Below are 24,334 nucleotides of genomic sequence, written 5' to 3'. Positions count from 1 at the left end.
AGAACCCACAGTAGGACTGGAGACTTAGCTCCTGCTTGGTGAAGCCCTTGCCTAGCATGCATGGAAACCCTGAGTTTCATCTCCAGCACTACATAAACTGGGCATGGTGGAATATGACTATAATCCCAGGGCTGGTGAGGTGGAAACAGGATCATCCTCATCAACAAAGTAGTTCGATCAGCCTGCCTAGACTACATGAAATTCTGCCTTGAACAAAAACCAAAGCAAATAGCTCCCCATGGTAATTTTTGTCAGGACTTTGGAGAGGATATTTTTCTTCACTTTCCCTGTGGAGTGCAGGTGGGGGCATTGGAGATAAGTTGGGGATATCCCCTCCCTCCTGTGACCCTGATTCAGGAATGGCATGCAGTCCAATTGGGTATGACCTAATTTTGCTTTATTGATAGCTGGAAATGTACTCAGCTCATTTTCATATAATTCTTTCTTTTAACAATGATTATTTTGAAAGAAAGTTGAAAGGCTCCTGGGTCATTTTCTTTTCCTGCTCTTAGATTGCATTGAAGTAGTCTCTGCTAAGGTCATGATGCTAAAGAAACATGCCCTTGCCTGATTCTGGGGAAATGCTGCTGACTGACCCCTACTGCCCGTGCTCAGACAGAGCCTTTTCTGTGTCTGCAGTGCAGGTGGCACCAGGATAACAGCATCCCTGATGTCAGTCCAGGCTCTGGTGTCCCCTTTGAGCAGATTCTAGAACCCTGATATACTACAGTTTCCTCATCTATCCAAGGATTGAAATGATAAGGACTTAATGCCTGCCACAAATACTATTATTTTCTAAATATGATATTTTAACAGATATATGGAGGTATAACTTGCAGCTATAAAGTCTACCCGCATAAGTTCATAATTCAAGCTTTTAATATATTTGCAGAGTTATGATATATATGCTGCAGTCACCACAACCTAATTTTATAATGTTCCCTGGAGAAGCATTGTAGCTATGGCGGTCACTCGTCATTCCCTCCTATGGCCGCTTGCTTTGCTGCTCACCTCCAGTAGCCACTCATTTACTTGGTCCGTATGGATTTGCTTAATTAACAACCTTCATATTAATGCAGTGATAGAGTATGTAGCCCTTTGTCATTTGTTTCTTTTACTTACCATCCTATTACTTCCCTGTCACGCTGGTGGGGACTGAGCCTCAAGCCTTGCACATGCTTGGCCAGGGCCCATTGCTTCTCATCAGCAGCCCTTACATGTAGTGCAAACAGCTGACTTTGTCTATCCATTCATTAGCTGAAGTGCATTCGGGTTCTTTCCACTTTCGCTGTGAATAATGTATTAATGAATCTTTGTGCATAAGCTATTATGTGGACAGACCTCTCTCTACAATGTGGGGTGACATTCCTGGGTCATGGGGTAGCTTGTGACACTTAACATTTTGAGCAACTGTCCCCTTCCCTGTTTGCAGTTTGCATTCTCATGGTGTAGGAGAATTCCAGTCTCTCCCAGGCTTCCCAGCCAGCATCTGTCTCGCAGCTATTGACATTTCTGTGGGTTGTTTGAGGTGAGATATCTCACTAATTAGGATTTTGATTTGCATTTACTAATGGTATAAAACATTTTATGTACTTATTAGCCTAAGCATACTGTGTACAAAAAACTGAGTGTTTTTCTGACATTACATAGTTTTAGGAAATGCCAGTCACTGGGTTTGTAAAGTCTGCAGCCATGTGAAGAGGGTGCTTGCCAGGCCTTGCTAAGGCTATACACCCATGTCTCATTCAAGTAGGAAAGTGCCATTTATAGGCAATGCCACGTCACTTGATGTCTAATGTTCAGTCTGCTCCTTAGAGGGTAATATGTAGAGAAGGCCATTTTGTTTGATTTGAGCTTCTTGATTTATGTTTCAATTTTTTAAAAATGTGTTGTCTGGTGGCAGGGGACACATATTGCTGCCACCATCATGAGTCCCAGTTTGTTCTTAGAATCCTTAGGAGTGTAGTTACAGCTGGGTACAAACAATTTTTTCTACTTTTGTTTTGTTTCAGTTTTTTTCTTTTGCCTGAAAGCTGTGTTGTGTGTTACAGCTAGCCAGTTATCACCTGTCTTCCTGTCCTGGTGACTTCGTGTTGTTTTGCGTGTAGGAGTTTTACTGTAATTACCCTCTACCATGTCAAAAGCTGCTTGCCACATCAGATGTCCCTTGAATGGATTGTCTCACGAATGTGATGCCTATGTTGGGCCTCTTTTCTGAGACGGTCACTGGTGACAGCTTGTGTATGTTGGAACTAAAGTGTGAAGTGTTTCTCAGCCATCAGAGTTAGCACCTACTTATTCATAGATAATCATAGTCCTTTTCACTTTGCATGGTGTTGGGTTAATTAGATTACAGCTGTTTAACCTCGGCTTCATGTTTTCTTTTTGTGTGATTTTCACCAAGTTCCCTGTCATCTGACTCTGTGTGTGTGCGTGTGTGTGTGTGTATTATTTTTATTTATTTTATTTTTGTTTTTCAAGACAATGTTTCTCTGTGTAGCCCTGCTGTTCTGGTACTTGCTCTGTAGAGCAGACTGGCCTAGAACTCAGAAATTCATCTTCCTCTGCTTCCCAAGCGCTGGGATTAAAGACTTTCACCACCACCAAACTTGGCTTGATTTTTTTTTTTTATTTGATCGATTTTTGTATTTTGAGACAGGGCTTCTCTATGTAACAATCCTCCCATCTCTTTGGTCATCTTCAGGAACATCAGCCTTCCTGAGAAGTAGGCTAGATGATTGACAGCCTAGTTGAGTTTACTCCTCCTGGAGAAGACATAGTATGTAATGTTCTAACCTCTGAGCAAATCAGAATGTCTTGTCTCCCCCAGGGCCAGAGGTAGACTCAGACTCCATTCTGTTGACTGAAAGGAAATAGCTTTCCCCTAATGGGGCCTCACCAGAGCCCTGCAATCTCTACTGCTTGGTGAGGTGTTTTAAATCCCAAGAAGAAGCAGTTGTATTAACTGTATTGTTTCCTTCTAGTGTGATCAGGGAAATGGGAGGAAGGATCCACAGGTGACCATGAGGGATGGGCTTATCTGTTCTTGCCAGTGATGTATGAAGGTGGCAGTTCTATGCATATCTGTCTGCATTTAGTGCTGTCTTTTTTCTTTCAATTTTGTAATTACACTCTATGGTCAAACAGTGTAGAACACCATCCCATGTGCTTGCTGTCTGTCTGTCTCCCTTTAGGATGTGCAAGTGTGAAGCTTTGTCTTTCTCATTTTCACTTGTCTTTCCTGCCCCTGGGAAGTTGGTATTCTTTCTATAACCAGATAAAAATCCTTGTAAGATATGTGATCATAAATTTTTAACTTGGGGATGGGGAGATGGCTCAGCAGTTAAAATCACTTGCTGCTCTGGCTGAGGACCCAAGTTCAGTTCCCAGCACCCTCTGTGGGGTAGCTCATACCTGCCTGTAACTGCAGCTTCAGGGGCCCCAGCACACTCCTGGACTTCCAGGATGCCTGCACTCATGTGTGCAAACCCACACACAGACACACATGCATGAAAGTAAAATAATCTTTTGTAAAAAGATAATGTCTTCCACTTATTTATTATTTTACTCATTATCAATACTCTTGTTAGAGTTTTATTTTGAGGTAACTATAGATTTGTTTGCAATTGTTAGCAACAATACACAGAGACCCTTGTACGTTAATACTTTTTAATTCAGATTTTCTCTATGGTATTATAAATTTATAATCCGACATCTCAACCAGGCCACTGACGTCTGTATCACCAGCTGATGAACATTCTCTTGGGCCACCCACTTATTTTTGTATCTCATCCCCTTGCTCTAATTTTCTGGTTGTCATTATAACCTGTTTCTATGGTTCTGTCATCTTACGACTGTTGTATAAATGTGTCATGGTTGTGTTACTTTTTCTCACACTGCAAACTGGCCTGCAGGTTGCTGGTTCTAATGTGTTCTGTTTTATTGCCAGTGGTGAGTGTTCCTTGCTGTGGGTACACTGCAATGCGTGCGGCCTCCTGTCTTTGGAAGGATACCTGGCTTCAAGCCAGCTTTCACTGCGGGGGACTAAAACTGTTATAAACACCAAGTGCAAGTTTTCATGGGAACGTATGCCTGTGTTTCTCTGGATCAAATGCCCAAGAGTGCGCTGGCAGGGCTGTGCTGAGTTACCTGTGTAGTTTCGAGAGAAAGCCCCAGCCTGTTTCCTGAGTGCACCCCTTCATTTATCCACCAGCAGTGTGTGAGTGACCCCGTGCCTCATGTTCTTAGCAGTGTGGGTGCTGCGCCAACAGGGCTTCAGCCATTCCAGAAAGTCTGCAGGGAGAGCTCGTGGTAGTTCTTAAAAAACATTTATTTTTGTTTAGTGTGTATGTGTGGAGGTACTAAGAGTCCCAAAGAGCCTGTCGGGTCCTCTGGAGCTAGGGTACAGGCCATTATGAGCTACTCACCATGAGATCTAGGACCCAAACTCAGGTCCTTTGTAAGAGCAGTCTTAACTGCTGAGCTGTCTCTGCAACCCTCATCATGTGGTTGTTTTAATTTATGTTTCTCTAATGGCTAATGATGCTGGAAATCTTTCATGTGATTATTTCCCACTTGCAGATCCCCTGCAAAAGAATCTTGGTGTGTGAATCTTCCCATTTCCTGTTTGGTTAGACTGTACTGCTGAGTTTTGGTGTTTTTTACATACTAGATTCTTGTCTTTTTCCAGGTTTACCCTGTGTGCCGGCCCCCGCTCCCCCTCCATGCCTTTCAGTTTTCTATTCATCTTCTGCACAGGGTCTTTAGCAGATCCAATGTTTTCAAAATTGATGAGATTCTGTCTTTTTTAAAAAACAAATGTAGCAAACTTTTTATTATTTTTTTTATTTTTAAATTATCTACACATGTCTGTGTGTATGTATGTGCACATGTAGGTACCTGCAGAGTTCATAAGAGGGTGTCAGGTCCCTAAAACTGCAGCAATAAGGTGATTGTGAGCCATCTGTTGTGGTTTCTGGGTACTGAATTCAAGTCCTCTGCAAGAGCAGCAAGTGCTCCTAACCACTGAGTCATTCCTCCCCACCTGCAGCATTCTTTTCCTGCGGCTCTAAGGCCACATGCCTGGCCCTACATCCCAGACCTTTCTTCCCATGCTTGGTATTTTTCTTAAAGTTTTGTAGTTTTGCATTCACGCCCATGATCCATTTTGAGTTGATATTGCATGCCATATGAAGATTAGACAGACTTTTATTCTTTTGCCTTCTGGGTTTCAAAGTTGGTTCTAATGGCTTTCATTTTAGAGGCTGTCCTTCCACCGCTGAGTCTGCTTTTCACCCTTGGCAGAAGTCACTTGGCTGTCTGTCTTCTGTCTGGCCTTTCCCGTGCCCCCCAATCTACTTCTTTGACCCCTCTGTCAGTACCAGGCCAGCTTTATTACTGTGGCGGTAGAATAAGCCTTCACATCAGAACGAGCAATTTTCTCCCATTTTATTCCTTTTCAAAATTGTCTTAGATAGTCTAGTTCCTTTGCCTTTCCATATAAATTTTTAGAATAATCTTATGCATATCAATGGAAAGTCTTGCTGGAGTTTTAACAGGATTCTGTTAACTTTTATGGTGTAGTTGTACAGATTTGACAACTTTACTGTGTCTACTCTTTCAGTTTCTGAACATGAATGTCTTCCTGAGTATTTAGATTTATTTTAGATTTTGAATTTTTTTTTTCAAGACAGTGTTTCTCCGTAACCACCCTCACCATCCTGGAACTCACTCTGTAGACCAGGCTGGTCTCAAACTCAGAGAGCTACCTGCCTCTGTCACCTGAGAGTTAAATTTCTTTTTTAAATGATTTATTTCATTTTTTTATTCATGTGCATGAGCACACATATGCAGGTGCTTGTGTAGGCCAGAAGAGGGTGTCAGATCTCCCGTGGAATTAGAGTTACAGGTTGTGAGCTGCCATATATAAGTGCTAGGAAATGAACTCAGTTCCTCAGCAGGAACAGAAAGTGCTCCTAACGGTTGAGCCATCTTTTGAGGCCCCTTCTCCCCTTTATTGATTTCTGAAATCAGCATTTTATAATTTCCAGCAGGTCATAGTTCTAAAAGTGCTCCCATGTTGGGGCTATTATTGGTGGCTTTCATGGCTCTTGTCTTCAGCATGCCCAGTATTTACATTGGTGTGCTTGATTGTGGTGATCTGTGTACTGCGGGCTCCTCAGATGTCTGGGGGTCTGTGTGTGCTGCTGGATTTCCTAAATAATACCCAGAGTCATCTGCAGACAGGGGCACTTTCATTTTCTCCTTCTGGGATGTGTCTTTTATTCACATTTCTCTTCTGTCTTCCAGTGGACAGTCTTCGTAGTAAAAGATCAGAGCTGACCTTCTTGAATGACCACCAAGTTCAGGGAAAGACATTCAGGTTTGAATGCTGATTAGATGTAGGGTTTTACAGTGTTCTCCACGACATTAAGAATGTTCCCTGTTGTTCCCAGCTGGTGAAGCTTCTTTATCTTTTTAAAATCATGAAGGTTGAATTGTGTCAGTTTCCTTCTGCTTCATTTGATGATAGGTGATGCTTTTACCCCTTTCACACAGCAGATGATGTTAATTTTTGTATTGAACCAGGCGTGAATACCTGAAACTTCCCCGTTTTTGGTACAGCACTGGATTTTATTAGTTAATATATATTTTAGAATGACCCTATTTTAAACTAAAAGTAATTTTATTGTATTTAAAATTATTTTTATTAACTCTTTGAGATTTTTATGTGTTTTGATCATTTTAACACAGTTCGGAATGCTTCACTTATTTTGTCTCATTCTTGTGAAGAGATCACGCTAATCTCTGTCTCATTGTAATTTTAGTGTACTGCCAAAGCAAGCCCAAAATAAGACAATTCCCAAACTTTTATTTATTTGTACATATTCATTCACTTGGGGTGATCTTCAGTGTGCCACGGTGTGTGTAGAGGTCAGAGGACAAAGTGAGAGTAGTTCTCTTCTTCACCATGTGGACCCTAGGGGTCCAACTCAGCTGAGCAGGTTTGGTGGCCAGTACCTTCACCCACTGTGCCTGCTCCGACTTGTTCATCTTTTGGTTGAGGGTTTTTGTATCTAAGTTCAGAAACACTATCTACAGACGATTTCCAGATTGCCTTTCTCAGGGCTTTAGACCAGGTGGTGTGATGCTCTAGAATGGCCTAGGAATCCCGCCTTCCTGTCCTCTTTCTGGACAGGATCCCACAGGTTGATGCTAAATCTTTTGGTGTAGAGACCTCTGGGTGGGGGGAACTCCAAAGTGTTGTCTATTGATGCTCTATTCAGAAGGCTTCGAGGAAGGACTTCATTTCTTTGCCTGTTGTAAGACTCTCCCGGCTGGTCCATTTTCCGTGAATTTTATGTTTACTGTTGTCTTGGAATTATTTCCTGTCGTCTAAAATGTCACCTTTATGAGCTTGAGGTTTATTGTAGGATCCTGATGGCCAATGGGGTCTTTAGGCCACCTACTTCCTCCCTTGTTTATCTTCTTGCCTTGTCTCAGTTTTTGATCTTGCTCATTGATTCAGCGGTCTTCCCAGCCCTCTGATGGGCCAGTGTTTTGGATCTGTTGGATCTTGTTTTGGGTTTATTTCAATTTTTGAGGTAGAAAGATAGGTTGTTAATTTGGTTTTATCCCCCAGTTTTGTAATGTAAGCTTTTTTATGTGTGTGCTATCGATTCTCCTGTCTATGCCACTTCAGCTGTGTCTCACAACATTTTTTGACATACTGCATTTTCATTGAATTCAGTATATTTTTATTTTATGTCAGATTTTTTTACTCCCTCTTTTCCCCCCAAAGCATATATTGTTTGGATTCTTGGTATTTGATTATTTTCCTCTGATCTTTTTCATATTTATTATGAGTCTGAATTAATTATAGTCAAAATATAACTATGAGTCCAGATCTTTTCAATTTTGGGGGGCTTTGGAGGTTTATCTTTTTCTTTCCTTTTCTTTTTCTTTCCTTTTCTTTTTTCAGATCAGATTTGGTATGACCTGATAAATTGTCTGTGGACACCTGAAAGTGTGAAGAAAAAGGAGGAAAATATATTTATGTAGTAATTTCTTTATTATTTCTGTCTTGTGTTGGACTTGGAAGGTCTAGTTAAGTAAGCCAGAAGGGATTTTAGGGACTGTGTCTTTCAGGAACAAAGCAAACCATTTATAGGATTGTTTTGTGCTTTAAGTAAAGAATGTTTTATTAAAGAGAAAACGCCCTCAGGCTTGGGTGAGCAGCTCTGAGCCCCTCCTCATCCATGCATGGCTTTCTCGTGTTTCCTGTCACACTGCTCACACCCTGTCCTACCTGGGAAGAACAGAGTCACGGTAAACACTGCAGCCAGAGCACTGGTGCACTGATACTGCATCGCGTTTGGGGAAGAACTCTGCCGATCTTAGGAGTGCCACCCGCTCGTTGATTTCCTTTTCTCTGGCAGAGAATTTTCACTAGGAATGATGACGCAAATGGAGCTTAGCTTACCAAGTAATTTAAAACCTAACAATATTTCAAAGTAAAATTAAGACCGAACTTTTGTAAATCTTTAAGTTTTTTTTGTTTTTAGCAAAAAAAAAAAAAAAAAAGAATCAAGGATAGGACATTTTAAATTGTTTAACTATTGGTTATTAATTAATCAAGGTAGGATCAAAGCCCAGGCTGCTCTCCACTTTGCAGTGCTCCTGGACCTTAGCCTCTCAGCATGCTGGGATTGCAGGCTTATCTCATAACAGCTTGTTTAAATTGCTTTTAATGTTATTTAATTTGTGTGCTTCCTATCTTTGCAAAACTTTGTTTTTTTTAAATCAAAGATTTTTCCGTATACCGCTAATGATCTGAGATTGTGCCATTCCAGGTGTTAGTTGATTGTTTTGTGCATGAATCTGATTGGTTGGTATGTGAGCATTGACTTCCATGTCCGTGGTGAACTCTAGAGCCCCAGTGGCCACTTGTTCTTGACTTTGTCGCCTGTCCCCTCCCCAGCCACTTGCTCCACTCACCCATGTTAGTTTCCTGCAGCGTCTGGGCTGACACCTGCCCCGGGACCTTGCAGTGCTCTGCCACCATTGGAGCACTGATTGCCAGGCTGGCTCTATCGGCTGTTCTGTGCTTTACCCAGATGCCCTTCCTCAGGGAATCCGTCTTACCTCTGCCATTTAAAATTGCCACCCCTTCCCCCAAACCTCTTCCCCTCTCTTCTCATATTTCCTCTTCAGAGTAGTGTTATATTATATGCGGGTGTTTTTCTTATTCTCCCATTTATGTTCACAGTAATTCTAAGTGCTGTATAATTATAAATCAACATAATATGACTTATGGGGAAATTCTATTAGGCAAGCCATTCAAATCCTATGAAACTTGAACATTACACTGCTTGTAATGCCAGCAGTGGGGAGACAGAGAAAGTGTGGTTCCCTGGGGTTTGCTGGCCAGCCAGCTAAGCCTGCTCTCTTTGTAAGTTCCCGGCTGGTGAGAGAGCCTGTCTCAAAAATCAAGGTGGTCAGTACATGAGAAAGATCTATATACACACATACACACATACACACACATGCATGAATGCATGCATGAACACATGAACACACAGCAAAACAGAAACCCTATGGGAGTTTCCAGTCAAGACACTGATAAAAAAATATTAGTCCCAGTAAGTGTCTTGTTGGTATTCTGTTTTGACATAAAGAAGAAAACCTTCTGGCTTCTCCATCCACCCCCAATCCCAGTGCCTCTCTGGAGTGCGACGGAGTGAAAGGCTGGGGATCCTGCCGCAGGTAAACCAGCTCCCACCGCCACAGCAAACCAGCACACTCTGTTAGTAGTCTAACTTTTAAGATAGGCAGCTGCTGCTGCTGCTGTTGTTGCTAGCTAGCTGTGTCCCTAATTCTAGGGCTCCCTCTTTAATAAATGATAAAACGTGTCCGTGCAAATGTTGCAGCATTAATATTCTGGGGGAAATGATGCATAAATCAGTGTGACTTTCTGCTTCATACCCATATCGGCTCCCTATTTATCAACTACATATGAAGCAATTTGTACAAAAGAGATATAGGCTTTCACCAAGCAGACTGTCCTATATATTTTCCTCACTCGCTTCTGTTTATCTCCAGTACTAGGAGACAAGTTCACGAAGGTTTGAATTTTTATTCTGTCCCATTTTTAAGTCCACATCTGTATTCCCATCTCACAGGAGTCCTAGTAGGTCTTTAAGAAATATTTGTTGAGTGAAGGAATAAATAATCAAATCAATATTTTGGCTTCTCTGGAATTCTGAGGTAATTGAAACTAGGCACACCTGTTTTTCTTTAAATGGAACAACTTCTCTGGCTTAATAGTTATTGACATAAAAGACTGTGGTCTGATTTATGTGTGTTACTGAGAAAGCCAAAAGCAAGCGTGTTCTGTAGGAGGTTCAAGAGCCAGCATTCTACAGGAAGGTGCAGTTTCATTCCGTGGAGCCCCGCTCTGATAGACGCTAGCAGGTCGATCTTCTTCCACTGGCGGCTGAATGCTTTGTGAACATTAACGGACTGAATCCCAGGATAAACTACAGTTCCCAGAGTTCCTGTCATCTGCATGGATCGAAGACCCTGGTACAAAGCCATACACCAGGCACAGGTGGTTAGCAATGGAAATAGAGACAGTTTATGAAAAAGAAGAGGAGACTCCTAAGGATGGCAGTGGGCTAGGGAAAGGCATAAGCTTGGAAGCATTGAGCCAGGAGTCTTAGGAGCTGCCTTCTGGAACTTGTATATGGCAGGCTTGTCTGCCTCTCCCCCCACCCCCTGCCCCATGCCCTGTTTATGTATATAGCCTGGATGGGAGCGGTTTGCCACTCTTTCTTTGCCAAGTGGCTTTTTAGATGTTAATCTCAATGTCTCTCTGTGTCCTTTTTCTCCTGCCATGGTCCAAGGGAGGACTCTGGTGGCCCTGAGAACCTTTGCCAGGGAAACTTAACCAAGTTAAAAGTCTCCCCTGATAATACACAGAGACCCTTTTGCTTTCTTCCCTGCATTGAGACTTCGTCAGTGAAGCAAAAATAGTCATGAGGAGATGTCTGGCAGGTGGACAGGTAGCTCATGGCAGCCAGCAGAGCCAGGCTCCAGTTGGCATGTTTCTTTCCTTTCAAGCATGATTTAAAAAAAAAAAAAAATCTCTCTCTTAAGGTTATCCTTGATGGAGTAGTAAAAATCATTAATTGCATTAAAGTTTGACTCTGATAGATGTCTTTTTAATATCCTTTGTTCAATTGTGAATTACGTATAAAGTCCTTCTGTTGCATGTAAATGAGGGTGGCTTTGAGGCACAGAGTCCCTGGAAGTTATCTGAGTTGGCAGCCAAGCTAGCTTGCTCTTTTCTTGGTACTCCATTTTCACTGGAAGCTGTAACTGACAGACAGACCGTGTTAATCCAGACTCACGTGTTTAGCACATTTTGTTTCTTGAAAATGAATAAAAATAAGCCCATTTCATTGGAAATGGAGCGGTCTCTGGCAGTATTTATAGCTCATGATAAAAACTGAACTCCTAAGTTAAAAAAAGAAAAAGAGTTTCTGAAATCTTGCCAGTGCCACTATGAACCTGACATTTCCCATTACTTAAAGACTCTATAAGGTGGGGGCTAAGATACCGTGTGGTGTTTCTTACAGTGTCTAATGGCACCTGTTAACATTTGGAAGACTGAAAAACGCAATGAGTCAACCATGTCAGGAGTGTAGAGAATGAGAGGGCAAGCTGGATGGAAGGATTGTAAGGTAACAGCGTCTAGACATCCCCTTGGTGGAGGTTCACTGTACAGGTATCCAGAAGCTGACTCTCGTTTTTTTGGGTTTCAGCGCTCAACATGAGTGCCCTTTCCCAACTACAGATCTTCAGTCTGTGTCTTACTCACACCCTTCAAATGGAGCCAGGTATTACAAAGCCTGACCGCAAAGGCTAGGTGAGCAAGTAATGTCTCTTTGAGACATTATTGAGACACACTGAAAATACCTACGTAGATGCCCCTTTTCACTTTCTTTGTCTGGGGTAATGTATTTCCCGCAAGCCCACCTTTTGTGTTATCCTATAATGGCTGCAGTGCTATAAGCACCCTGAATGCTCACCACTTCATATTCTAAAATGATATAAGTATGCAAGTAAATAACTCACTCGGCTGAGACTTTAAGGCCACCCCATGATTTTCTATGGAAATTACAATGGGATCTGGAAGCCAAAAGTTTCACTGCCCTTATTGAAGTTGGTGTTTGTATGTTGTGGTCTGGGGAGCATTCTGCAAAGGAGGATCAGTGGGCCACCCAAGAGCCTAGAGCTAGGGAATGGAGAAGCTGAGATCAAATTCAGCTTTGCAAAGTCTTGCTGTCAGCAGCCATGACGTGGGACTCCTTCTCCTTGACGGTCATGATTGCGCTCTTGCTTTAGTCCTTGCTCTTTCTGGTAGAACTGAAATGCTGGGAAGTTGTTTTCATGGGCCTTTATCCTGCTCTGGCGAAATCTCTACTAGTTGACTACCTTTTGAGCCTCATAGTTCACATCACTAAATATACATCATACTCTCACAGGCAAACATCTAAGCAGAGAAGGTAAGTCATAGCTGGTTTCTTTTCCTGGACCTTTTTAACTTTATATGTAATCAGAGTTGGCCCTTGAGCGCTACGTGAAAGACTCTTTGGAAGAAATGTGATATGATATTTAAGACGAATGCTGGCTATTTCCGATAACTTCCTTCTTGTTTACTATTTGTTGTTGGTCATACGTTCTCACTATCAGTCATAGAAATGACAATTTAGCACACTTCTACTTGGAAGTATAAAATATGGGAAAGCCGGAAGCTTATTTCAGTTCTGAGGAGTGGGGAATTGCTTCTGCCCCGATGTCTCTTCTTGTTATTAATTTATATGCTGAAATAGATTAGCGCAGTGCAGCATGAATGCGGCACATAAATACCCCGTTTATGTTTCCTCCATCAGCCTCAGCTGTGGATTAATCTCACCGAAAGCTTGAGTGGTTTCTTTGGGGGAAATATTGGAAGGGTTAGGTTCACCCCATGAGTTCCTTAAATATGCCATTAATTCACGTTGAGTTCAGAGAACGCAGATAATCAGCCTGACTTCCCCACCAGCTGGTTGCCTCAGCAAGCTGTTTGTAGTTCTGTGTGCTGGAAATCTCAGGGAGCCCCTGTGTTCCCCATTCTCACATTTTGATCCAAGCATCCAGAGGATGCTGTGGACCAACCACGAGGAAGTCCCACGCTTGTTAAACTTCTGAGCACCCAGTTTTATGGAGACTTTATGGAAAGATCTAGGGACACTCAATGTGAGCTTCTGTGTGTGTGCAGGTCTATGTGCATGCACATGCATGTGTATGTGGAGGCTGGAGGACATCCTTAGTAGCCATTCCTCAAGAGGCACCTACCTTGTTTTTGAGAAAGGGTCCTTCACTATCCTGGAGCTCACCCGCTGGGCTAGGCTGGCTGAGCAGCAAGCCCCAAGTTTCCTGTCTCCATCTTCTTGGTGCAGGAATGCATGTGCATAACGTCATGCCAAGCTTTTTTACGTGGTTTCTGGGGGTCCACACACGAATCCTCCTCATATTTGCCCAGCAGTCAGTTAACTACCTAAGCCACCACCCAAACCCAAAATTCCTTTGAGAAAAAGTGGGAGTCTCAGTCTCCTCATTCTAGCCAATCCTGGTTTCTGTGGGAAGTTAATGTAAGAATCAATAGTATTACTGTCAATAATGCAAGTCAACTTTCCTGTAGCGTCTCCATCTCCAAGATTCTGAAGCACCTCATTGTTAGTACAGTGTGAGCATGCCAGGTCTGGAGCCAGACTGGCTGGGGCTACATCCTAGCTTTACCTTTTTATATGGCTTCTCAGAGGTGAGACTTCATGTGGAATTCAGGTCTTTGTGCTTATAGCTATTTCCTGAGGAGCTCTCCCCACGGCCTGCAATATAACTTTGATCTGCAGTCTGTCCTTTCTGATATGTTTCCTCAGAAAGTAGAGGAGGAGCAGAGTCATGGGGAGAAGGGTGGACAGTCTAGTCTGCTGCTAATTGATCTTACACTATGCTCTGGATCCTTGGTACCCAAGTTCCCAGACTTTAATCCCAAACCAAACTTGGCAATCACTGCCACCACTACTAGACGACTCCTTGTGTTCTGAGATGTCCTCTGGGTCTCTGCAGAGGTGCCCTGAGATCCCTATAAGACTGCTCATAGATCACAGATGGACGAGGCACAAGTAGCCAGCAAGTCAACTCTGAGGTCTGTTTCTTAGTTGAAATCTAGAAATACTTGTCAGAGAAATTCTCATTTGTTGGGAGTTAAGGAGATATATGGGTCAGGAAAGTGATCACTATGTAAGCTAAGAGTGCCCAGCGCCCACATAAAAGGTCACCTACATGTTCATGTGCCTGTGATCACAGCACAGAATAGGCAGAGATCTGAGGATCCTTGGGGCTAATGCTGGTCAGCCAGACAAGTGGATTCTGAGCTCCTGGTATACTGAAAGACACTCCCCAAAAGTAAGATGGAAAACGATAGAAGAAGACATCCAGTATGAACCTTTGCCCTCCACATGAACACACACACATACACACACACACACACACACACACGGTGGTGGTGGGACAGCAGCCTCCCCTAACACTCTAGACAAAATTCTCACTTATCACTAAGGGTGATACAGAGAAAAGTTCTTTAAAAAACCTTCAAGAGTTGTTCAAAGTCACTGTATAGCCAAGAAAGTAGCCAGCAATGCCCACAAACCCTCTGTGACTGAGTCTGCTCGTTCCTCTGGTGTCTGCACCCCTTCAGGTTCTGAACGTCCTGGGATGCTAAGACCTTGGCGTGGGGAGGACCTCAGCTGTGTTCCCTGCTTAGCCCAGCACCAATTTCATACCTCAGCTGTCTCTCCTGGGATGCTCTTGCCTTGTGTGCAAGCCTCGTCTCTAGACTGTGAGCTCATTGGGTTGGGGCCAGCTACATCTCCAGCTCCTAGCAGGCAGAATACTCAGTCTTGCTTGGGAATGAAAGTGTTTGTAACCTTGTAACTGGAACAATAGTAAGCATTCAGGACTTTGGCCTCCACTTGTGGGAAGAGCCAGGGTGGCCTATGGTGCCTGTTCATGGTGGTAGAAACACATCAGGGTCCTGCTAACAGAGGGGTGTGCAGTGAGCTAGCCTCAACTTGCAATTGCATCCCATTGAATGCCTATCAGACAGCAGCTTGAAAGCATACCTTATTCTTTGGTTTTGTAGTCATCAGAATACAATGCTTTGGGGCTTTATTTTTATTTGGGAGTTTTGTTTGTTTTTATTTTTTATTGTTTTTTGATTTTTTTCAAGACAAGGTTTCACTGTAGCTTTGAGCCTGTCCTGGCACTAGCTCTTGTAGACCAGACTGGCCTCGAACTCACAGAGATCCGCTTACCTCTGCCTCCCAGGTGCTGGGATTAAAGGCAGGCGCCACCGCCCGGCTTTTGTTTGTTTTTTAAGACACAATCTTAAGTAGTTCCAGCTGGCTGGCCTTACAGTCATGATCCTCCTGCCTCAACTTCCTTAGTGATGGAATTACAGATGTGTGACACCATGCATAGCATTGATGGCTTCGTCTTTTCTTTTCTCCTTCAATTTTTGAGGCTAGCTCTGTAGACCAGGCTAGCCTCAAGCTCACAGAGATCTGCCTGCCTCTGCATCCTTGTGTGTTGGAATTAAAGGCGTGTGCCACCAGTGTCCGGCTAGATTCTTTTGATGATGTTTATGTTTGTGTATTTGTAGTAGCTACCTTATTTTTTTTTGCCTTAGAACTTCTTATTCTCACTTACTTTTTTCAAGTGGGAATAAGTAAACTGTCATGGGCAGAAATTGGATGATTTTCTAGATCTGAGCAATATGACCATAGAGGCGACCACATGTGCTTGTCTGTTCTCCCCAAAATGTTTATTAGTGTTGGTGATTGGCTAAGAGCATGGAGCCTGGATTAGCTTTGGTGTAGGACCAGTTCTGCGTTTACATTTGTTTGTTTTGTTTTTTGTTTTCTACTGTTTAAGTTAATTACATGCATATTAAGTTAATTATAGCATGTAATATATCTGATCCTGGCCACCCCATTACCTCTCTTGTCCCACTTAGCTGCCAGATCTTTATGGTGTGATGATTACCTGGTTTGATCATTGTGCAACATCGATTCTCTTCTTTTCTTTCCTTCCTGGGTTACCTCTACCCACAACCGCATGTACATGGTGGTCACAGAAAATGTATTTGAATTGCTTTGTCCACAGGCCTATGGATTTTGTTCCTCAAGCATCAGGACCCACTTACACCAGTCACACTGTGACCTTGCATATCTGTGGACTTAACCACAGTACAGAATTACTTAGTAAACTGTTTAGATTTTTGCCTCAGGAACATGCTTTAAATGTATAATTGTTTTCTTTAAAAATATGAATATTACTCTTGTGAGGAAAGCATGTTATTTGGTGAGATTAAACTCTTGGACTCCCTGTGTGTGCATAGCCTACTGCTGGCAGCAGAGCTGGGAATGGCTGCGTCGGCCAGAGCAGGGTCTTCTACCCACGCTCGCCAGCCTACTTCGTAGGTGATCCATTACGCCCCATGCTTTTATTTCTGCCTGGTATTTGAAAAAAAAAAAGTAAAATTTTCTGTGAGTGGCAAATTCATAAGCTTGGGGCATGAAAATGTTGGGATTTGATATAAAGGAACTTTTAAAAGAAGATTAGTGGTTTAAAGGGAGCGTTGTTTGCCCTGGGGAATTTTGCTGTGGCAGAGTGGAGTTCAGGAATGAAAAGTCCTGCTTCGTGTGATTGCCCATTCATGCCACTATTAGGGTCCCCCGTGCCGGACCCCCGTGCCGGACCCCCGCTGATTGATGGAGCTGATTGCAGGTGCTTCTAAACTTCATCTCGCTGTACCGGAACACGTGGGGTTTGTCTGCCTGGGACCCCCCTTGCTTGTGGGATGATCGCTTTCTTTGCTAAGTGCAAGTTGACTGTCATTCCTCGCTAATTATCCCTTTAAAACAGAGGAGTGGAGCCGGGGATGGCTCAGGGTGTAAAGTGCTTTCCACATGAGCATAAGGACTGGAATATGATCCGCAGCATCCACGTGAAAGCCGGGCATGGTGGTGCATTTGTAACCCCATTGCTGAAGAAGAAAGACAGGAGGGTTCCTGGAGCTCCTGAGCCAGCCAGCCTGGCCTGATCAGAAAGATTCTTCACACCCCACAATAAGGTGGAGGGTTCATGAGATGGCTCCCTGGTAAAAAGCACATGGCGTGCAAGCCCGATGACCTGCGTTTGCTCCCCAGACTCCCCGCAAAGCTGCGAGGAGAGAGCCAACACCACAGAGTTGTTCTCTTAACTGCTATGGCACACGCACAGCCACACACCATCCACATACACAGCAGTGATAGATAAAAACAAGTAATAAAGAAGGCCCAGTCTTAGCTGGATTCTCAGCAGCAGTCATGTGAATCGGGACAACTGATGTTATTAGTACCCAGTGGTTGCTCTCTATCCGTTCTGCCCTTAGAGGTTTTTGATAGCTTCTGTATTTTCTGTAGTAGAGTACATAATTAAAACACCCGGGAAGCTGTCCTGTCTGTGCGAAGGAGGTGGAGTCATAAGACAAGGCTCAGCCTTGGCTTCTTGTACCTGTGTCCTCGCCATGGCAACTGTTCCTACTCTGTCATATGGTCATAGTCCCTTTCTAGATGAGAAGATTATCTTTGCATTTGGACAGGTAAAGTTAAATCCATTTACATTTATCTAAAAACCTTAAAAGTCCATTTGGGGAAGTGACTTGGACATCATAAAATTATGATGTTGATTTGAGAGAACATTAAGTCTGGTCCTCTCCTGTGAATGGACCTTAAATCTGCATTATCCAGACAAATGTGACTCTCTGTTTCATAAATGATTTACGTTCTATTTAAAAGTATGTGAAAATGGAAATCTCATAGTTTTCCATGGTTATCCATCCCAGGGACAGGGATTTAATGAGCTTATTGTCGGCATACAGAAGTAGTCATACACTCGACACGTTTTCTTGGGGGAGAGGCAGGGTCCAGTGGTCATATTTGCGATGTTGCCATCCTCCTACAGACCAGTGGATGGACCACTGGCATTTCTCCAGGTCAGAGTCTCATGAGTAACTCTTGGGCATTTCACTCATTTTCTTTCCCTGGTAGTTTTCTGACCATGTAAACTACAAAAGATCACATGCTTCTGTGGGGACCTGTGCACCCCTGCACAGAGATCCCTCTGTTCCATTAGCATATCCTGAGGAGATGAGAAGGCGTCTGTTCACCATAGAGAGGGCACCGTTGATACATCAAAGTTCCTTTTCTGCAGTGAGTTGATGGGGCTCTCAGCGTGGATGGCCTCAAAACAGTCATATCCCCATAATATCCCACCCCATCATGGATGATAACCTCACGGAAGCTGCATCTGGGTGTCTCCTCTTTGTGTGTAGTTCCATTTGAACATTGTCTAGCATCTCCTAAGATTAGTCACATGTGAGGGGAGCAGGAGGGAAGGACACCCCAGATGAGGTCCTTGACACTTCACTACCTTCTACTTGTGAGCGTCAGTAGCTCAGTTAGTATTACCATGGACCCAGCTTCCTCTTATCTTGGTCCCTTCAATTAGTTGTCATGGCTACAGGGATACAGTGCTCTAAGATGGTGATGGGGTGAACATATTATATATACCCTTTCTCTCTCCAAAGTGTCCATATTTGGCTACCTTCATGTCCTCTCTAAATCTCAAGTTCAAGTATATGCTTTTCTACCTTCATGTTCTCTTTGAATTTCAAGTGGGAAAGACCACTGGTCTTAGAGGGGTAACTAGTTCTCCATGCTGGCTATGCTAAAATATTTGTGGTGATAATTTTAGACACTTAAAATTCCAGGGCCTTGAAAATGTGTGCTTTTCCCTTCTTGTTGAAATGAATGGGCAGCCTCTGGGCTAACAACATTCTATGGCCATTTAGATCACGAGATATTTGCTTGCCAAGTGAATAAAGCTATTCCTTATGAAGGATTTTCCTACTTGATTGCAGTACCCAGAATAGTAATTTGTTCACAGTAGAGGTGTGTGTAGTTACCTGTGAATTCTATGAGGAATCGAACTGTGGTGTCATTTGAATTCCAGGCCATTGTATAATCTGTTAAATTGATGATGCTCTGTCAGGTTTAGTCACAAATTCACATTTTTGAGCTTGTATCTTAAAGCTTTTTTCTTTCAAACAGATGTATTTTTTATGAGGCATGCGTGTAGGACACTGGAACCCTATGAAGTGGCGTTTCTTTTTCTATTGTTAAAGAGAGAGCAAATGGCAGGCCATTAATAAAGCCTGCGGCTCAGCGAACCCCAAGGCATCAGAGTTATATCTATTGCAATTCGGCTTTATTACACTGTTTGGGTCATAGGAGTGGATGATTTGGGCTGAAGTGCATAGCAGAAAGGGAAATTGGACATACAGTTGACAATCAGAACCCGAGGATGCACTTAAAAAGCAACTCAGAGCAAAAGCAGGTAGGACTCTCCCAACAGGACCGGGATTAGTGGCTCCTCCTGACATTGAGTGACAGATTTCATTATAGCACCTCACAGTTGGCTGTTTATATTCCTGCATGAAATCTAGATCAGCCCCACGAAGGGAAAGTGGCAATGTCTTACTCTCTCTTCATATTCCCAGTGCTGCTGCAGGACCTGCCCTATAGGATCAGTGCACATTTGTTCGTTTATTGTGGTGCCAGGGATTGAAGTCAGGTCTGGTCCATGTGAGGAAAGCACTCTACTACTGAGCCACACCTCAGCTCCTCACTGGGGGATTCTAGGCAGGTGCTCTACTACTGAGCCATACCCCAGCCCCTCACTGGGGGATTCTAGGTAGGTGCTCTGCCACTGAGCCACACCCCAGCCCTCACTGGGGGATTCTAAGTAGGTGCTGTACCACTGAGCCACACCCCAGCCCTCACTGGGGGAACTCTAGGCCAGTGCTCTATTACTGAGTCACACCTGAGCCCCTTCACTGGGGGATTCTAGACAGGGACTCTACCACTGAGCCACACCCCAGCCCCTCACTGGGGGATTCTAGGCAGGAGCTCTACCACTGAGTCACACCCCAGCCCCTCACTGGGGGATTTTAGATAGGTGTTCTACCACTGAGCCACCCCCCAACCCCTCACTGGGGGATTCTAGGCACTGAGCCTTGTCCCTAGTAACAGTCTACAGACAGACTATTGCTATGTTAAAACACCATGACTAAAAGCATCTGGGGAAGGAAGGGTTCATTTGGCTTAGTGGTTCTGATCATAGTCCATCATCTGGGGAAGGTTGGACAGGAACTCAAGACTTAAATCCTTGGCAGTATTGGCACTTTCTTTATCCCAGCACACAGCGGGTGGAGACAGAAGGTCTTCATGGAAATCTGGGAGTTAGAATAGCAGAGCCACTAAAGTGTCCATGACTCGGCGTGTCTCAGCAATAAGGTGGAGAGGCACCGAGGAAGACATCTGACAAACCTCTCCGTGATGCACTTTCACATGTGTGCCCTCACACATGGGAACAGAAGTGCACATACATGGATACTAATACACACTTCAAAAATAATAAAATAAACAAAACAACGAGTTTAGTGTCTTGTATGAGCAGGAATGTCCTGGCATGCTCCTTTAATAGGCTGGTATTAATTCTGAGGAGAAAGGACTTGTAGGAACATGCCTGATGATTTTATGGACCCTTTGGCATTTTGAAGTATCTCCTAGGTTCCTGCTTTTGCAAGTGTACCAGGGATTATTTGCTACTTAATTGGGCTGCCTAGCCTTCATCTCTACTGTTGAAAATTAGAACTGTTGGTGTCATTGATTTATTATTTATGCTGATGTATTGATGGGATTGGGTTATTTTCATCGCGGCTTCATTAAGCTTTCTCCATTTTGTCTGCTTTTGGGTACCTCAGATGACGTTGCACCGTACTTCAAGACGGAGCCGGGCCTGCCGCAGATCCACCTGGAAGGCAACCGCCTCGTGCTCACCTGCCTGGCTGAAGGGAGCTGGCCTCTGGAATTCAAGTGGATGCGCAACGACAGCGAGCTCACCACCTACAGCAGCGAATATAAGTAATTGATGGTTTGAAATAAAATCCTGAGGCTATGTGTTGAAACCCTTGCCTTGTCAGACACGAAGACAAAAGACTGGCAGTGCTGGATCAAGTCCCAGTGCACTGTGGGTCAAGGGAGGTTTGTGTGTAGTTAGAATGGAGCTTGCTATGCTAGAAGGTGTTTTCACTTGGGTGTCTATTATTCTCCTTGTGACAGTAGGCTCCTTTAGTGGAACAAACAGGGACAGGAATTCACGGCATACTTTAATGTGACACATTTGCTGCTTTGGGGACAACCCCACCTACAAGTATTGTTTGATCTAACTGGTCCAGGCTTTTCCTGTAGGTGTGTAGATCAGGAGCAGAAGTCATGCTGTTAAAATCCTTTCTGACAGTTTTTTTTTTTTTTTTCTGCTTTTGCTGGGAAAGGGCCATCAGTGGTTGAGTGGGTGTGAGCAGAACCTTGTTACTCCTCAGGAGACCCAGTGACTATGGAGAGCCTTCTATGCGCTGGCCAACCTGCCAGATACGGGTATACAAGGAACTTGACTAGCCCCAGAGCCCAGTGTGGCCAGGGGAGGGTAGAAACCAAGCAGGTTTAAGCTGTAGCTATACACAGAAGTAGCCCTACCTCCTCCGCCTTTCAGCTTCAGGTCTTTGTATTTAAAAAAAGAATATTAAAACTTTTTAGATTATTTACGTTAATGTACAAGTGGAACTCATTATTGCATTTTCATACGTACATGTCATTGTACATTGTTCTCACAGTCCCCTTCCCCCACTGCCCTCCTGACTGTCTGATTCCCTTTGTGCCCACAGAGAGTTCTGTCTTGTGCTTGTGTACCCTTCCTCTTCTCCAGTGATCCCTTCCTAGTTCCATGACCTATGCGCAGATAGGACACACGCATGCATGCACTCATGCTTGCACACACACCTTTAAGCCTAAGTTTAACATATAAGAGGAAATATGTACTTCTCTTTCTTAGCCTGCCTTATTTTGCTTAACTCAGTGATATTGCGGTCCATCCACTTTGCGCAAATGTCAAGTTTTCGCGTTTGAAAACATTCCATTGAGTATATGTGCCATGTTCTTGTTTTCTGTCCATGTGTTGGCAGATATCTTCGTTGGTCCAGTTCCATAGCTTCTGTGAGAGGTGCAGCGGCAGGCACGGCTGTGTGTACCTTTGTGGTACACTGACACAGAGGCCTTCCAGTACAGACTAAGAGAGAGGTCTACCTGGGTCCTGCACTTGACCTAATTTTAGCTTTTTTAGAAGCTTTGAGATTGACGTTTACACAGTGCTTCATAACTTTGCATTCCCACTACCAGCATCCATTTTCTGCACATCCTCACTAGAATTTGTTATTGGGTTGTGTTTTTTCTTTGCTCTTTCTTGGTGATGGCCATTCTGACTGCGGTGAGGTAGAATCTCATTGATGGTTTTATTTGTATTTCCCTAGCGGTGAAGGATGATGAACACTTTTCAAACATTTATTGGCCATTCATATTTCTTCTTTTGAGAGCTGTCTAGTCAGTTCACTACCACACGTATTGATTGGGTGCTTTCTAACGTTTAACATTTGTGGAGTTTTATATACCTTAATATTAATCCCCTATGTGCTGTGTAGTTGGCAAAGAGGTTTGTCCCGTTCTATAAGCTGTCTCTTCACGCCAGGGAGTGTTTCCTTTACTGGTCAGAAAGTGCTTAACTGTATGTTATCCCTCATGCCAGCTCCTGGAATTATTTCTTGTTCAAAAAGTCCTTGCTGGTGCCTAGACCCCAACGTGTTTTCTCTATAATGTCCAGCAATTTCAGATTGTTGGGCTTGTATAAAAGTCTTTGATCCATTCTGAATTGATTTTTGTATGTGTGCAGAGTGAGAGATATGGATCTATTTTCATCCTCCCAGTTTCCCTAGCACCAGGCTGTTGTATTATTTTTTTTCACCTTTGTCAAAAAGTAGGTTTCTGTGGCTGGGAGGATTTAAGCGCGGCTTCTGTGTTCTATCGATCTCTGTGTCTGCTTTGTACCAGAGACGTGTTATCTTCGTCACTCTGGCTCTTCAGTATAATTTGAGGTCGAGCATTGTGAGGGTGGAGATTGCTTTGGGTACTTAAGTCATTTGTGCTTCGTTGAACGTTTTAGGATCTTTTTTTTTCTTCCTATCAGGGCTGTGAAGAAATATTTGGGATTTCAGTGTGGATTATGTTGGCTCTATAGCTGGCTTTCTGTGACATAGCTATCTTCACAACATTAATCCTTTCCATCTATGAACATGCGAGGTCTTTCCAATTTCTAATGTCATCTTGTTTCTTTATTCAGTGTTTAAAATTCCCATTGTAGAGATCTTTTACCTTCTTGCTTAGATTTACTGAAAGATTTTTTTAAAATGTATTATAAATACTTTTTGTTGGTTTTGGGTTTTTTGTTGTTGTTGTTGTTGAGTTTTTGTTGTTGTTATTCTGTTTTCTTTTGCTCTGCCTCAGTTCTTTCTTGGCAAGCTTGCTATTGACATATAGAAATACTACTAATTTTTGTATATTGACTTTTTTTTTATCTTGCTACTATGCCAAAAGTGTATACAGTTCTAGATGTTTTCTGATAGTCTTTCGGGTCTTAGGATGTAGAATAGAATCGCCTGCAAGTAGGAATAATTCAGTTTCTTGATTTCCTATTTGTGTCCCTATTTTCCTTTTCCCGGGTTCACGGCTTGAGCTAAGCCCGAAGCACTGCAGTAGATATAGTGGGGACAATGAGCACTCTTGGCTGACTTGGGAAGAAATGCTTCCAGTTTTCTCCTGTTTACCGTAACACTAGCTATAGGCTTGTTATATATCGTCTTTATTGTTAGAAGGTATTCTCCTTCTATTCCTCATTTCTTCAGGGCTTTCATCACAAACAGCTGTTGAACTTTGTCAAATGCCTTTTCTACAGCTATGGTGATGATATATATATATATATATATATATATATATATATATACACACACACACACTTTGCCCTTAAAATATATGTACATTTGCATACATTGGAGTGGAACCAATGTGGTAGTGGTGTGTGATATTAATTAATGTGTTCTTGAATTTGGCATACAACAATTTTATTGATAATTTTTATATCCATGTTCATTTGGGAAATTGGTCAATGGTGTGTGTGTGTGTGTGTGTGTGTGTGTGTGTATGAGAGTGTGTGCATCGGGAAGAGGTGATTTGGT

General features: G+C 43.1%; 1 protein-coding gene across 1 annotated transcript in view; it reads left to right on the top strand.

The window, feature by feature from the left end:
- Sdk1 (sidekick cell adhesion molecule 1) overlaps positions 1–24,334 on the top strand; it is a 975,668-nt gene that overhangs the window by 330,945 nt on the left and 620,389 nt on the right. Inside the window, exon 2 of the mRNA XM_057765703.1 lies at positions 20,978–21,137. Within this exon, the coding sequence (XP_057621686.1) occupies positions 20,978–21,137 (160 nt within the window). The remainder of the gene's footprint in view (positions 1–20,977; positions 21,138–24,334) is intronic.

Source organism: Chionomys nivalis, chromosome 3 (genome assembly GCF_950005125.1).
Source record: "Chionomys nivalis chromosome 3, mChiNiv1.1, whole genome shotgun sequence".
Lineage (NCBI taxonomy): Eukaryota > Metazoa > Chordata > Mammalia > Rodentia > Cricetidae > Chionomys > Chionomys nivalis.
The sequence above is the reverse complement of the archived record's forward strand: the minus strand, read 5'-3'. Positions and strand labels throughout refer to the sequence as shown.